Raw genomic sequence first — 12,318 nt, forward strand, 5'->3', positions numbered from 1 at the left:
TTCCTTTTTATTTCTATGGTTTTTATTAACATATTTCACATTTCATCAGGTCGATATTCCAGGACGTGTTAGCTAGTGACTAAAGAAGACTTCAGGATATGCTGATAAAATAAATGCAATTTCCATAATTAAAAACGGTAGATTTTCTCAGTTATAGAAAAGCATCTGTTAAAAATAAAATAAAGTGATTGTAGTATATATATTTTATAAATACAATTTCCTATACAAATCTGATCTTAACTAGACTTACAAATCTGGCAAATGGTGCCTTGTATACAGTATGTATGTATTTAAATGTATCAATGTTGAAATAATTGAAGAGTGGACTTTGATACACTTTTCTAATAATATATCTTTATTTCAATTAAACTATCTATATTGACACTTTCATTACACTGACTACTACACAACAGACATTGCAGCTTGAATCCCAACTTTAATATCTCTTTAAGTTCCCTAAAACTAGCCTAAAAGCGTTCCAGTGCTAAGCATCAAAAACATGATAGGTAAAGTTCTCTTGCTTGGGTTTGAGGCTGAAGCTGTAGGTTCCAATTCGCTTTCTGTAGCAGAAGAACAAGGACGAGAGACTCCCGACGAAGAAGAGGAACAGTCCTATTCCCAGTAAGATGTAGTCCACCAGACGAAGTGTAACAGAGCTCTCTTTGACGGACACTGCCAGAAAACATGTCAGAATACATTAACTCCCCAATATGTACATCTGATCATCATCATATACTGTATGTCATGGGCTATAAGTAGGACATTCTGGATATTTTGGATATTATCAGTAGCCAAGTCATCATGCTGTCACAGTATAGCTTATTTTGATGCAGTCACACTTAGAAGAGCATTTACCTTTGTGTGATCGAAGGAATGGTCCACAGGTTGCTTTTCCCGTTCCGATTAGATTAGAGAATCTTTCTGTCCGCTCAATACAATCCTAACAAAAATTAAATATATGGAAAGAGAACAGCATTGAACTAGTTTAACTTCTTCTCCTAGTAGATACGTTTTCAAAAGCCTCTAGGGTAGTCATACCAAAATGGTTGAACACAGTGGCTGAAATTAAACTGGAAATACCTGGAGCCGGACTCCTGCACCTATTAGGGGTGGCAGGTAGCCTAGTGGTTAGAGCGTTGGACTAGTAACCGAAAGGTTGCAAGATCAAATCCCTGAGCTCGAATCCCCAACCGAAAGGTTGCAAGATCGAACCCCAGAGCTGACAAAGTTAAAATCTGTCATTCTGCCCCTGAAGAAGGCAGTTAACCCACTGTTCCCAGGCCATCATTGAAAATAAGAATTTGTTCTTAACTGATTTGCCTAGTTAAATAAAGGTTAAAGGGAGAGCCAGGTAGAGCCGAGCTCCAGCACCTTGGGTTAAAGGGAGAGTCATGCAGAGCTGAGCTCCAGCACCATTCGGGTTCAAAAAAGAGTAGGATAAAGTATTAATCCAAACCCCTAACCTTAGAATAGTAATACATTGTACTCACAGCAGTAAGCCTAACTCTAACCCTAATTTTGGTATAACCCTTATATTCAACCCGCCAGGACTTCCCCAATTCCCAGTTGAACAGTAAATCTAGACATCTATACTTGAGTAGTACAGTATGAATAGAGATGGACAGATACTCACAGGCTGGCAGGTGGCTGAGCCAGTCTCAATACAGATATGAATCTGGCAGTGCAGGTAGATGACATTGAGGTTGACGTAGGAGAAGACGCGAAGGGACAGGCGAGACTTGCTGGAGTTGCCGTTCTCCAAGACTGTGGTGTATGTGTTGGGGAGGGGACAGCTGATGAGAAAAGAGAGACAGAGAGAGATAGATTACTGGCAGAAAGCTTAGAAAGTACCTAAACATCTGAATCTTCAGGAACATTTCCATTCTATTCTGTTCTATTCCATGCCACTTAATGGAAACCTAGCATCTAAACTAACTATGATAGGGGAACATAAAAATAAATTGTAGAACAGACCTGTTTTCCAGGAACAAGTAAATTGTTGGTTCCAAAGGGTTGCTGCTCTGGGTGGCCCAGCACTTGTTGATGACCACTTTGATCTGGTCAACTGTGGAGTTGACGCTGACCTCGACCACAACGTCCTCCTCGGGAGACAGGCTGTAGTTCTGAGGGAGAGGGGACATTCCATTCAGGAGCTGAACCGTCACATGGAAAGTCCCTGAGCCCATGACGACATCTTTGATCATGTCATACCTGTCAACAAAATATGTCATGAATAAGATATTTTGTAACAGCATGCTGAATATGTCATAGTTCATAGATACTGCATTACTATATACTGTATGTCAATCAGAGAGACATTTCAAGCCTTTATTGAGTAGAGTTATGTGTAATCCGTTTCAGTCTAGCTGAGCAGTGATTTGTGGGTGTAAAATGGTGGTGACCATAGTGACGGTAGATAAAGTCACCATGGCGCCTGGCACAGCGTACCCTGTGGGGCCATAACCCGCAGAGATGAGGATGGTCCTCCCAAAGGTACACATGATGGGGACCTCCAGCCGTACTGTAGGAACTCTCGTTTTGCTGTCGGGCAGGCTCTGGAGATCCATGGAATTGAACAGAGTCGTCTGAGCAGTGTAATGAGTGCTATTCTGAAATACAAAAGTTAACAGGGGTATGGGAAAGTTATTTTACTTTCTAACAGACCATGAGGACAGTTCAATCTAGTTTGGTCATCAAACATCTGCACCTACAAGAGACCATGTTCACAGGCTGCATGTTGTTTTGCATATTTTTGTTGTTGTTGCATGTTTTGACTAAATAAGGACATTTAAACCTGTAAAACCCAGGTCTGTTATGTACTGTACATTGTAGAATAGCCTTTTATTTACCCAAAACACACCAGAGACTATGCTCGTTGTGACACAAAGGGGCAATAGTTAGCATCCTCTACCCACTGACTCACAAATGTACTGACTCACATATAAGAGCTGTGTGTTACACTGGTCCCAAGCCACCGTCAGCTGGACATGGCTGCTGTTCGCTTCGTTCACTCCACACTCCTGTCTCCCCAGGTAGAGGGAAGAGTCCCCAATGTGCCTCGCCTCCAGGAAGTCCCTCGCAACTGTCACAATGATATAGCTGGCCCTGCACTCCACAGAGATGCCCCTCGTATAAGAAACCAGAATAGCCGGAGAAGTAGGAGTCTTAGGCTGCAGACTCATTGTGATGAGACCGCTGGTCACAGTGGTGGTCATTGCTGTAGGAACATCAGTGGTGGTTGTGGTTGGAACTGGGGTCATGGTTGTGATTAGGATTGGAGTAGCGGTTGAAACAGTGTTGTTGATTCTAACGGCATTGTTGGTTGGAACTGGTGTGTTGATTGTAGTTGTAGTTTTATTGTTGGATGTGATTGAGGTTGTATTGTAGGTTTTAGTGGTTGAAACTGTATTGTTGGTTGTAACCAGAGTGTTGGTTGTGGTTGTGGTTGTGATCGTAGCTGGAGCTGTGGTCGTCTGGACAGGTGTCGTGATGGGCATTGTAGGTATGGTTGTGGTCAAAGGTGCTGCAGGGCAAAAACATGAAAATTACAGGTTGTACTGTAGTGAACTGATTAGGCAATGAAGCCTGAAGTACTCTAGTATCTCCAAATGAATTAAGACTATCAAACTAAAGTGAAAGAAAGTGAAAGAAAGGATTCTCTATTGTCTACCTGAACAGCCCCGTCCTGGCCTGGAGGGGTTGGAGTCAGTGAATCCATCCAGACAGAGACAGCTGTAGGAGCCCCAGGTGTTAGTGCACTGGGCCCATGGGGAGCAGTCCATGTCCCCTGTACTGCACTCATCATCATCTGTTAGAGACAAAAACAGAACTGGCATTGAAAAACAGTTGATGCAGATTGGTATCACAAAATGTGCCCTCCATCTAATACTCACAGAGAGTTAGCTTCTTTCATATTTTACCTACACCTGGCACATTATCTTGTGCACATTCCTTTTATCAAAATCAAAGTATTCTTACAAATGTAAAAGGTTAAGACAGTGTTACCATCTATACGGGTGTTGTTGCTGTCAACAGTGTATATGGAGCTGTTCTGTAGGGCCTGCATCAGAGCAGAGGACACCTTCAGGATGTCCTGGGACTGACTGGGTGTGAAGATGAGGATGAAGTTCACTACTACACTGCCAGGAGTCAGGCCTCTGATCTGAACCCTCACATCTCCTGAGTTCATCAGGGCCAGGATATCAGGAGGGAGAGACTGGAGGATCTATGAGACAGTTAGCGGAGACAGGGTGTTTGTGTCAGTGTTGTTTGATAGAAACTACACAATTACAACATGTATGAACTACAACAACAACATGTAGGAACTACAAAACATGTGTAGGTGTCTTTATTACATCATTAATGTATTCCATGTTTCTACTATTAGCGAGGACAATGACAACATTAAAAAAACATTTATCAAAGCATCCGTTGTGCGATAGCCTTGTACCTCTTCCTCAATACTACGACTGAGATTCTGATACTCCTGGCTAGTGGGGTACAGCAAGGCATCAGTGAACTGCACGTTGGTCAGGCGAACTGTTGCTCGAAGTGTCTGTGCAGCTGTGGAAGGGATACACTCATCCAGTCAATGCACTGCGGTAACTAGAAAAGCAATGGTGTAAAATACTTAAGTAAAAATACTTTAAAGCACTACTTAAGTAGTTTTTTGGGGTATCTGTACTTTACAATTAATATTTTTTACTACTTTTATTTTTGCTTCACTACATTCCAAAAGAAAATTATGTACTTTTTACTCGATATAGTTTCCCTGACACCCAAAAGTACCCATTACATTTTGAATGCTTAGCAGGACAGGAAAAAGGTCCAATTCACAGACCTATCAAGAGAGCATCCCTGATCATCCCTACTGCCTACGATCTGGCGGACTGTCTGAGTGTTGGAGTGTGCCGCTGGCTATCCGTAAATAAAAAAACAAGACAATGGTGCCATCTGGTTTGCTTAATATAAGGAATTTGAAAAAATGTATACTTTTACTTTTGATACTTATGTATGTTTTAGCAATTACATGTACTTTTGATACTTAAGTATATTTAAAACCAAATAACTTTAGACTCTTACTCAATTAGTATTTTACTGGGGGACTTTCACTTTTACTTGAGTCATTTTCTATTAAGGTATCTTTACTTTTACTCAAGTATGACATTTGGGTAGTTTTTCCACCACTTTAGAAAAGTTTAATATCTGCTATAGGAGTCAGCATAATGTGAAAGAGTTTTGCTGTGCCAGTGTGTAATGAATAAAGTGCACAGCATCAGTTAGGAGAACACAACCCTTGTAACAATTAAAGTGTGCGCACATTACAGTTAGTTGATCTGTCGAACATCCTGCACATGGTACTAACCAGTCTTAACCAGCAGCAGCAGGCTAGCCCAATGGCTCCCACAGGCACAAGGAGTGACAGTGACGTTGTAGAGAACCCCAGGTTGCAGCCCTGTCACCTCCCAGACTGACAGCTTTGTCTCCCAGTGTCCCTTGACCTCTGACCCCTCCTTCAACACCACGAGGAAGCTGAGCCCGCTCTGGGATTGGCCAGTCCAGGACAGGCAGAAAGAGAAGCCAGTAACGTTTGAGGCCTGCAAGTTGGTGGTGGGGGTTGGGTCTGAGGGAGAGGGGAGAAGGGAATCAGTAGTCAATCTCACCTTCTATGAAATATTACAGCATCTGAGCTGCTTTGAAATTAGTTGTGATTTTGTTAAGTGTTCAATTTCTTAAAACAATTAGATTAAAGTGGAGCACTTTGGAAAATATTATCCAAACAGCCTCAAGGGCTTCGAGAAACAGCAGGGGAGTCATTGGGGGAAACTGATATTGGAGAAAAAAAATGTCACTGTTATACACTGTATAAAGAGAGTGTTATTGATTTACATACGGCATGTGGATGGTGATAGTGAGGATACACTCAGGTACATGTCCTCCACAGTAGGTCCCATGCTGGTTTGGGGCATAGAGGTGGAGAGGGGCAGGGTAGGAGTGTTGGTGTTAGTGGTATGCTGCAGTGAGGTGGGACTACTCCAGGATGTGAGAGCTGTACTGGTCTCAGACCCGTTGGAGCTGGCTATAGCTAGGTCATGTGTGGTAACAGGTATATGGGTGGAGCTCAGCATCATGCCCCTGTCTGTGGTTGTAGCTACGGCTGCTGGGTTATCAATAAAGCTGGAGTTCCAGGACTGATAGCTGGTGCTGTTGGGTGGCAACTCTGTTGCATTGGCCCACCAAAACATAAGAGTGGCATTACTGGGCAGGGCTGAGGTCACAAGGTCAGCAGCTGAAAGGAGAACAAATAGGTTGAGAGTTTGAGTGAAACATTTTAATTTTTACATTAATTTAATATAACCCAGAGTTAGTATACACCACTCTCTGTTCTTACCTTGGCAGTCTACCCCTGTGTTGTTGGGGTTCAGATCAGTGAATCCAGGACGGCAGGTGCAGCTGTAGGAGCCCTCTGTGTTGGCACAGTCTGCCTGACGTGAGCAGCTGCTGAGAGCGGCATAGGTACACTCATCTATATCTGAAAGGACAGCAGCATAATGTGTGTTATAAACTCAGCAAAAAAAGAAACGTCCTCTCACTGTCAACTGCGTTTATTTTCAGCAAACTTAACACGTGTAAATATTCCCAGACACGTTCCCAGACATTTTTGGGGGGAATGGCCCTAGCCCATACCCTCCAATCCAACAGGTCCCAGACGTGCTCAAAGGGATTGAGATCCGGGCTCTTCGCAGGCCATGGCAGAACACTGACATTCCTGTCTTGCAGGAAATCACGCACAGAACGAGCAGTATGGCTGGTGGCATTGTCATGCTGGAGGGTCATGTCAGGATGAGCCTGCAGGAAGGGTAACATATGAGGGAGGAGGATATCTTCCCTGTAACGCACAGTGTTGAGATTGCCTGCAATGACAACAAGCTCATTCCGATGATGCTGTGACACACCGCCCCAGACCAATCGATCCCGCTCCAGAGTACAGGCATTGGTGTAACGCTCATTCCTTCGACGATAAACGCGAATCCGACCATCCCCCCTGGTGAGACAAAACCGCGACTCGTCAGTGAAGAGCACTTTTTGTCAGTCCTGGCTGGTCCAGCGATGGTGGGTTTGTGCCCATAGGCAACGTTATTGCCGGTGATGTCTGGTGAGGACCTGCCTTACAACAGGCCTACAAGCCCTCAGTCCAGCCTCTCTCAGCATATTGCGGACAGTCTGAGCACTGATGGAGGGATTGTGCGTTCCTGGTGTAACTCGGGCAGTTGTTGTTGCCATCCTGACGTGTCCCGCCGGTGTGATGTTCGGATGTACCGATCCTGTGCAGGTGTTGTTACACGTGGTCTGCCACTGTGAGGACGATCAGCTGTCCATCCTGTCTCCCTGTAATTTATTGCCCTGACCACATCTGCAGTCCTGATGTCTCCTTGCGGCATGCCTAAGGCACATTCACGCAGATGAGCAGGGACCCTGGGCATCTTTCTTTTGGTGTTTTTCAGAGTCAGTAGAAAGGCCTCTTTAGTGTCCTAAGTTTTCATAACTGTGACCTTAATTGCCTACCGTCTGTAAGCTGTTAGTGTCTTAACGACCGTTCCACAGGTGCATGTTCATTGGGCATCTTTCTTTTGGTGTTTTTCAGAGTCAGTAGAAAGGCCTCTTTAGTGTTCTAAGTTTTCATAACTGTGACCTTAATTGCCTACCGTCTGTAAGCTGTTAGTGTCTTAACGACCGTTCCACAGGTGCATGTTCATTAATTGTTTATGGTTCATTGAACAAGCATGGGAAACAGTGTTTAAACCCTTTACAATTAAGATCTGTGAAGTTCTTTGGATTTTTACGAATTATCTTTGAAAGACAGGGTCCTGAAAAAGGGACGTTTCTTTTTTTGCCGAGTTTATGTAGACACTGTGTATATCTACAGGATATATAATATATTCCCTTGAATGAATGTGTGTGCGTGCGTGCATGATTGTGCGTGTGCGTGTTCATGTGTGTGTTCATGTGTGTGAGTATGTGTGCTTGTGTGCACATCTGTATGTGTTTTTGTGAGTGTATGATTGTGTGTTTGCACTGGTGTGGTGTGTGTTTTTCTGAGTGTGTGTCAATGATACATTTTTTTAATTTCCAGAGGAAACATGTCACAGATGAGTGTGAAGGGGAAATGGAAGCAGAGTGGGACACCGTGGTGTTACTGAGTCAGCACAGTGTTCTCAGTAACACGAGTATAACTCCAACACAGACTACATAATCATAGCCACCAGAAAACCCAATAAAGTCGACAGACAGATGTTACCAGAAATACTGTATATGGTGCTCACTTACATTATCTAGAGATATTTATGGCCCTGGATGTTACACACTACAAAAGCCTGTGTATTTACACCTCACAGTGCAGTACTGTATCCTCTTACCTTCAACTGACACAGAGGTGACTTCTTCAATGTGTTTGAGAAGAAGGTGCAGTTTTGTGGTCGTGTTAGACAAGGACAGAGTTTCAGGGGAACCAATCAGCATAGATGAAGCGGTTCTGAATGGCCCTATAGGCCAGGAGCTGATGTAGTATACAGAGACGTCAGAGGAGTCCAGGGCTCCGGTCACCTATAAGCCAATACAGAATGGTCAAGGCCTATACTGGGAACACACAGTGAGAAATGTAGGGTCTATAATAGACCATCATGAGAAGAACATAGAGAGAGATACAGTAGCCTACCACAGAGTGCAAAAGCCTTGTGTGGTTCATGATTCCCCCGTCCATGGATATCAGCTGCTGGTAATCTGTCTTCACGGTCACAGTGACGTTGAAGCAATAGCCTCTATTGCCTGAGTGAAATAATAATGAATTTGCAATATGATAATGAACGGTTTGCAATATGATTTTATGTGCCGTGATGTTTACACAATTGCAGTTATTATACAATTGAAACATATATCTTGAATCACTTCAACAATAACGTTGATCTGGGATCTGTACTCACCTGTATGTTGAGGGTTGGTGCAAAAAGAGAGGCCCTCTCTCTGGCAGCACTTTTGCCACCCTGGACAGTCTGAGTCCCATTCACACCCTGTATTCCTGGGTGCGTCCACTACACCCTTGGGGCAGGAGCCTGGCTTGGCAGTGAACTCTCCACTTCTGTTCATAGCTTAATCAATGAGAGAAACAGAAATAGAGAGGGTGTCATATCAAATGTTTACTAAGAGCACTGTAAATAGCAAACTACGAACTGCATTCTTGGTCGACAGCCCCATCTATTGATCTTTATTAGATACTTCATAAAAAGGGTTCTCCGTGACAACAGGTCCTGATTGTTGTAGGGCAGGGTGCTGATGTAAATTGTGAAAATTAGAAAAATGTTAAATATGTTCTTTACACATAGATACTTCTGTGTGCTCCTAAATATACTTTGTTTTCATGATGAACAAGTCCTAAAATATAAGCTGGAACACTCACGTAAAGCACAGTAGCTGCCCACTTGTTCATAGCCGTCACAGCACCTCATAACCTCCTCGGTAACATTCATGTACTCAGTCCAATAGGCTGTTTTGTAAAGAGTGACCACACACGTCTTCCAGGGTAGCCATCCGCCACACGACCTCCGGTCCCTGTAAGAGGTCTTATAGGACCACACTTTACTCACCACCGTGCTCTCATGTCCAGTACACAGGTGGTAGCTGGACATAGACAGGTCATATCCTGAAATAAAGAAATACTTATGTTATATAGTATCTAATGGAGACAATGTTGTTCTTTATGATTGCAGAATGTAAGACAATTGGGAAGGGAATTCCAAACAACAGCTACAAATACATAATATTGGAAAATAAGTATTTGCAGATCAATGTTGCATAAATAACAGGATATATGAACACAAACACATAACAAAAGGTTATAATTTCCACAACAGCCAGCATTCATATAGGGCCAAGGAGTGCCCACACTATAAACGCACATACAGTATGCAACATTTTATGGTGGCACCTGGTTTTAGAAACGGAATCAAAACTGATTAGCAGATATAAGCCACCTGTCTCAACCTGTACAAATAAAACATATTAACAAAGATATCATGGAACATGGCAATAAACAGTGAAGCATACACATGATCATATTATGGATTGTGTCATAACTTATTGTCCTACCTTTAAACAAAGTGCTGTGTCCCCTACAGAGGTCCAGAAGAGCCACGGCCAGACTGAGAGAGAACATCCAACTCATCTTGAATAAATGAAATACGCCACGTATTCAAGGACCATGCTGCACTACCATTTTCAGAGCTGAGCTTTTGGTAACGGTTCTGAGTTTCTTTTCCCTCGTTGTCCACACCCCCTGATATCCTCCACCCTTGCTCCCACAGTCCCCAGTGTAACATACTGCATGGCAATATCTAGATGGAGAGTGCATACAGCTATTTGGAGACAGTGTATCCATTCACATTTGGTTGAAGTGACATTTCTGGAATCCAATTGATCCCTTTGTTTGTTCCTTTGATCCTGTATGTTTCCTGTATTTAAAAGTACTGTTCATCCCTAACTGTTGAGTGTGTGCTTATCATCCCAACCAGTTATGCGTGGCTGGGACAAACATAAGGCTTTGCACATACACTACATGAACAAAAGTATGTGGACACCTGCTCGTCGAATATCTCATTCCAAAATCATGGGCATTAATATGGAGCTGGTCCCCCCTTTGCTGCTATAACAGCCTCCACTCTTCTGGGAAGGCTTTCCACTAGGGGGACATGCTTCCATTCACGCACAAGAGCATTAGTGAGGTCGGGCACTGATGTTGGGCGATTAGGCCTGGCTCAAAGTCGGCGTTCCAATTCATCCCAAAGGTGTCCGATGGGGTTGAGGTCAGGGCTCTTTGCAGGCCAGTCAAGTTCTTCCACACTGATCTCGACAAACCATTTCTGTATGGACCTCGCTTTGTGCACAGAGGCATTGTCATGCTGAAACAGGAAAGGGCCTTCCCCAAACTGTTGTCACAAAGTTGGAAGCACATAATCAAGATTTCCCTTTACTGGAACTAAGGGGCCGAGTCAGAACCATGAAAAACAGCCGCAGACCATTATTCCTCCTCCACCAAACTTTACAGTTGGCACTATGCGTTCGGGCAGGTAGTGTTCTCCTGGCATCTGCCAACCCCAAATTCGTCAGTCGGACTGCCAGATGGTGAAGCGTGATTCATTACTCCAGAGAACGTGTTTCCACTGCTCCAGAGTCCAGTGGTGGCGAGCTTTACGCCACTCCAGCCGACACTTGGCATTACACATTGTGATCTTAGGCTTGTGTGTGGCTGCTCGGCCACGGAAACCCATTTTATGAGGTTTGGAACTCGGAGGGAGTGTTGTAACCGAGGACAGACAATGCTGAGCTCTTCAGTAAGGCCATTTTACTGCTAATGTTTGTCTATGGAGATTGCATGGCTGTGCGAATCCACTAATTTGAAGGGTTGTCCACATACTTTTGTATATATAGTATATGTTATGACCTGCCATGACAAACAACATGTTTGTGATGCTAGAGGGGAAGAGATGGTGGCTATGAAAAGAGAGCAGCAGTGACTGTCCCATGTGAATTGGTTTCCACTCAAGTAACCATGGCAGTGTTTGCTCTCATCCTCTCACTAATCTCCTTACCCACTGCCTCCGGCAGGCAGGCAGGTTGGTGAATCAGGAGAGGTGATGTAAAAATGCAGTCACTAAAATACTGTGCTACCTAGTGTTTCACTAGTCTTGCCTAGGGCAACAGACTCAAATCAAATCAAAGTTTATTTGTCACGTGCGCCGAATACAACAGGTGTAGACCTTACAGTGAAGTGCTTACTTACACGCTCTAAACAAAAGTGTAAAAAAGGTATTAGGTGAACAATAGGTAGATAAAGAAATAAAACAACAGTAAAAAGACAGGCTATATACAGTAGCGAGGCTATAAAAGTAGCGAGGCTACATACAGACACCGGTTAGTCAGGCTGATTGAGGTAGTATGTACATGTAGATATGGTTAAAGTGACTATGCATATATGATGAACAGAGAGTAGCAGTAGCGTAAAAGAGGGGTTGGCGGGTGGTGGGTGGGACACAATGCAGATAGCCCGGTTAGCCAATGTGCGGGAGCACTGGTTGGTCGGCCCAATTGTGGTAGTATGTACATGAATGTATAGTTAAAGTGACTATGCATATATGATAAACAGAGAGTAGCAGCTATTCATGAAATATTAATATCTTCTGCTGGTTATAATGCTAATTTGATTTGATTTGATAACTAAGCTCTCTAGGAAAAGTAGTTACTTTAGAAATTGTGTCACTTTTCCCT

General features: G+C 43.5%; 1 protein-coding gene across 1 annotated transcript; it reads right to left on the reverse strand.

Moving 5' to 3' along the window:
• On the reverse strand, window positions 1-10,288 carry LOC139537993 (uromodulin-like 1). The gene is made up of 17 exons (XM_071339922.1): window positions 10,144-10,288; window positions 9,455-9,697; window positions 8,982-9,146; window positions 8,717-8,826; window positions 8,418-8,604; window positions 6,392-6,532; window positions 5,894-6,289; window positions 5,366-5,623; window positions 4,451-4,563; window positions 4,006-4,225; window positions 3,671-3,808; window positions 2,940-3,523; window positions 2,449-2,609; window positions 1,975-2,211; window positions 1,634-1,793; window positions 856-940; window positions 1-672 (listed from the first exon to the last, which is right to left on the reverse strand). The coding sequence occupies exons 1-17, from the start codon at window positions 10,217-10,219 to the stop codon at window positions 485-487; spliced, it is 3,462 nt and encodes a 1,153-aa protein (XP_071196023.1). The 5' UTR covers window positions 10,220-10,288; the 3' UTR covers window positions 1-484.
• Between the last annotated feature and the right edge of the window lie 2,030 nt (window positions 10,289-12,318).

The sequence above is a fragment of the Salvelinus alpinus genome, chromosome 13, assembly GCF_045679555.1.
Source record: "Salvelinus alpinus chromosome 13, SLU_Salpinus.1, whole genome shotgun sequence".
NCBI classification, from domain to species: domain Eukaryota; kingdom Metazoa; phylum Chordata; class Actinopteri; order Salmoniformes; family Salmonidae; genus Salvelinus; species Salvelinus alpinus.

Excerpts from the sequence above, each read along its gene's own strand:
- LOC139537993 (XM_071339922.1), bottom strand. The coding sequence starts at position 10,219 with ATGAGTTGGATGTTCTCTCTCAGTCTGGCCGTGGCTCTTCTGGACCTC. Across the intron at positions 6,533-8,417 it reads CACCTCTGTGTCAGTTGAAG|ATATAGATGAGTGTACCTAT; the intron begins GTAAGAGGATAC and ends CTGTCCTTTCAG. Across the intron at positions 1,794-1,974 it reads TACTTGTTCCTGGAAAACAG|CTGTCCCCTCCCCAACACAT; the intron begins GTCTGTTCTACA and ends TTTTCTCATCAG.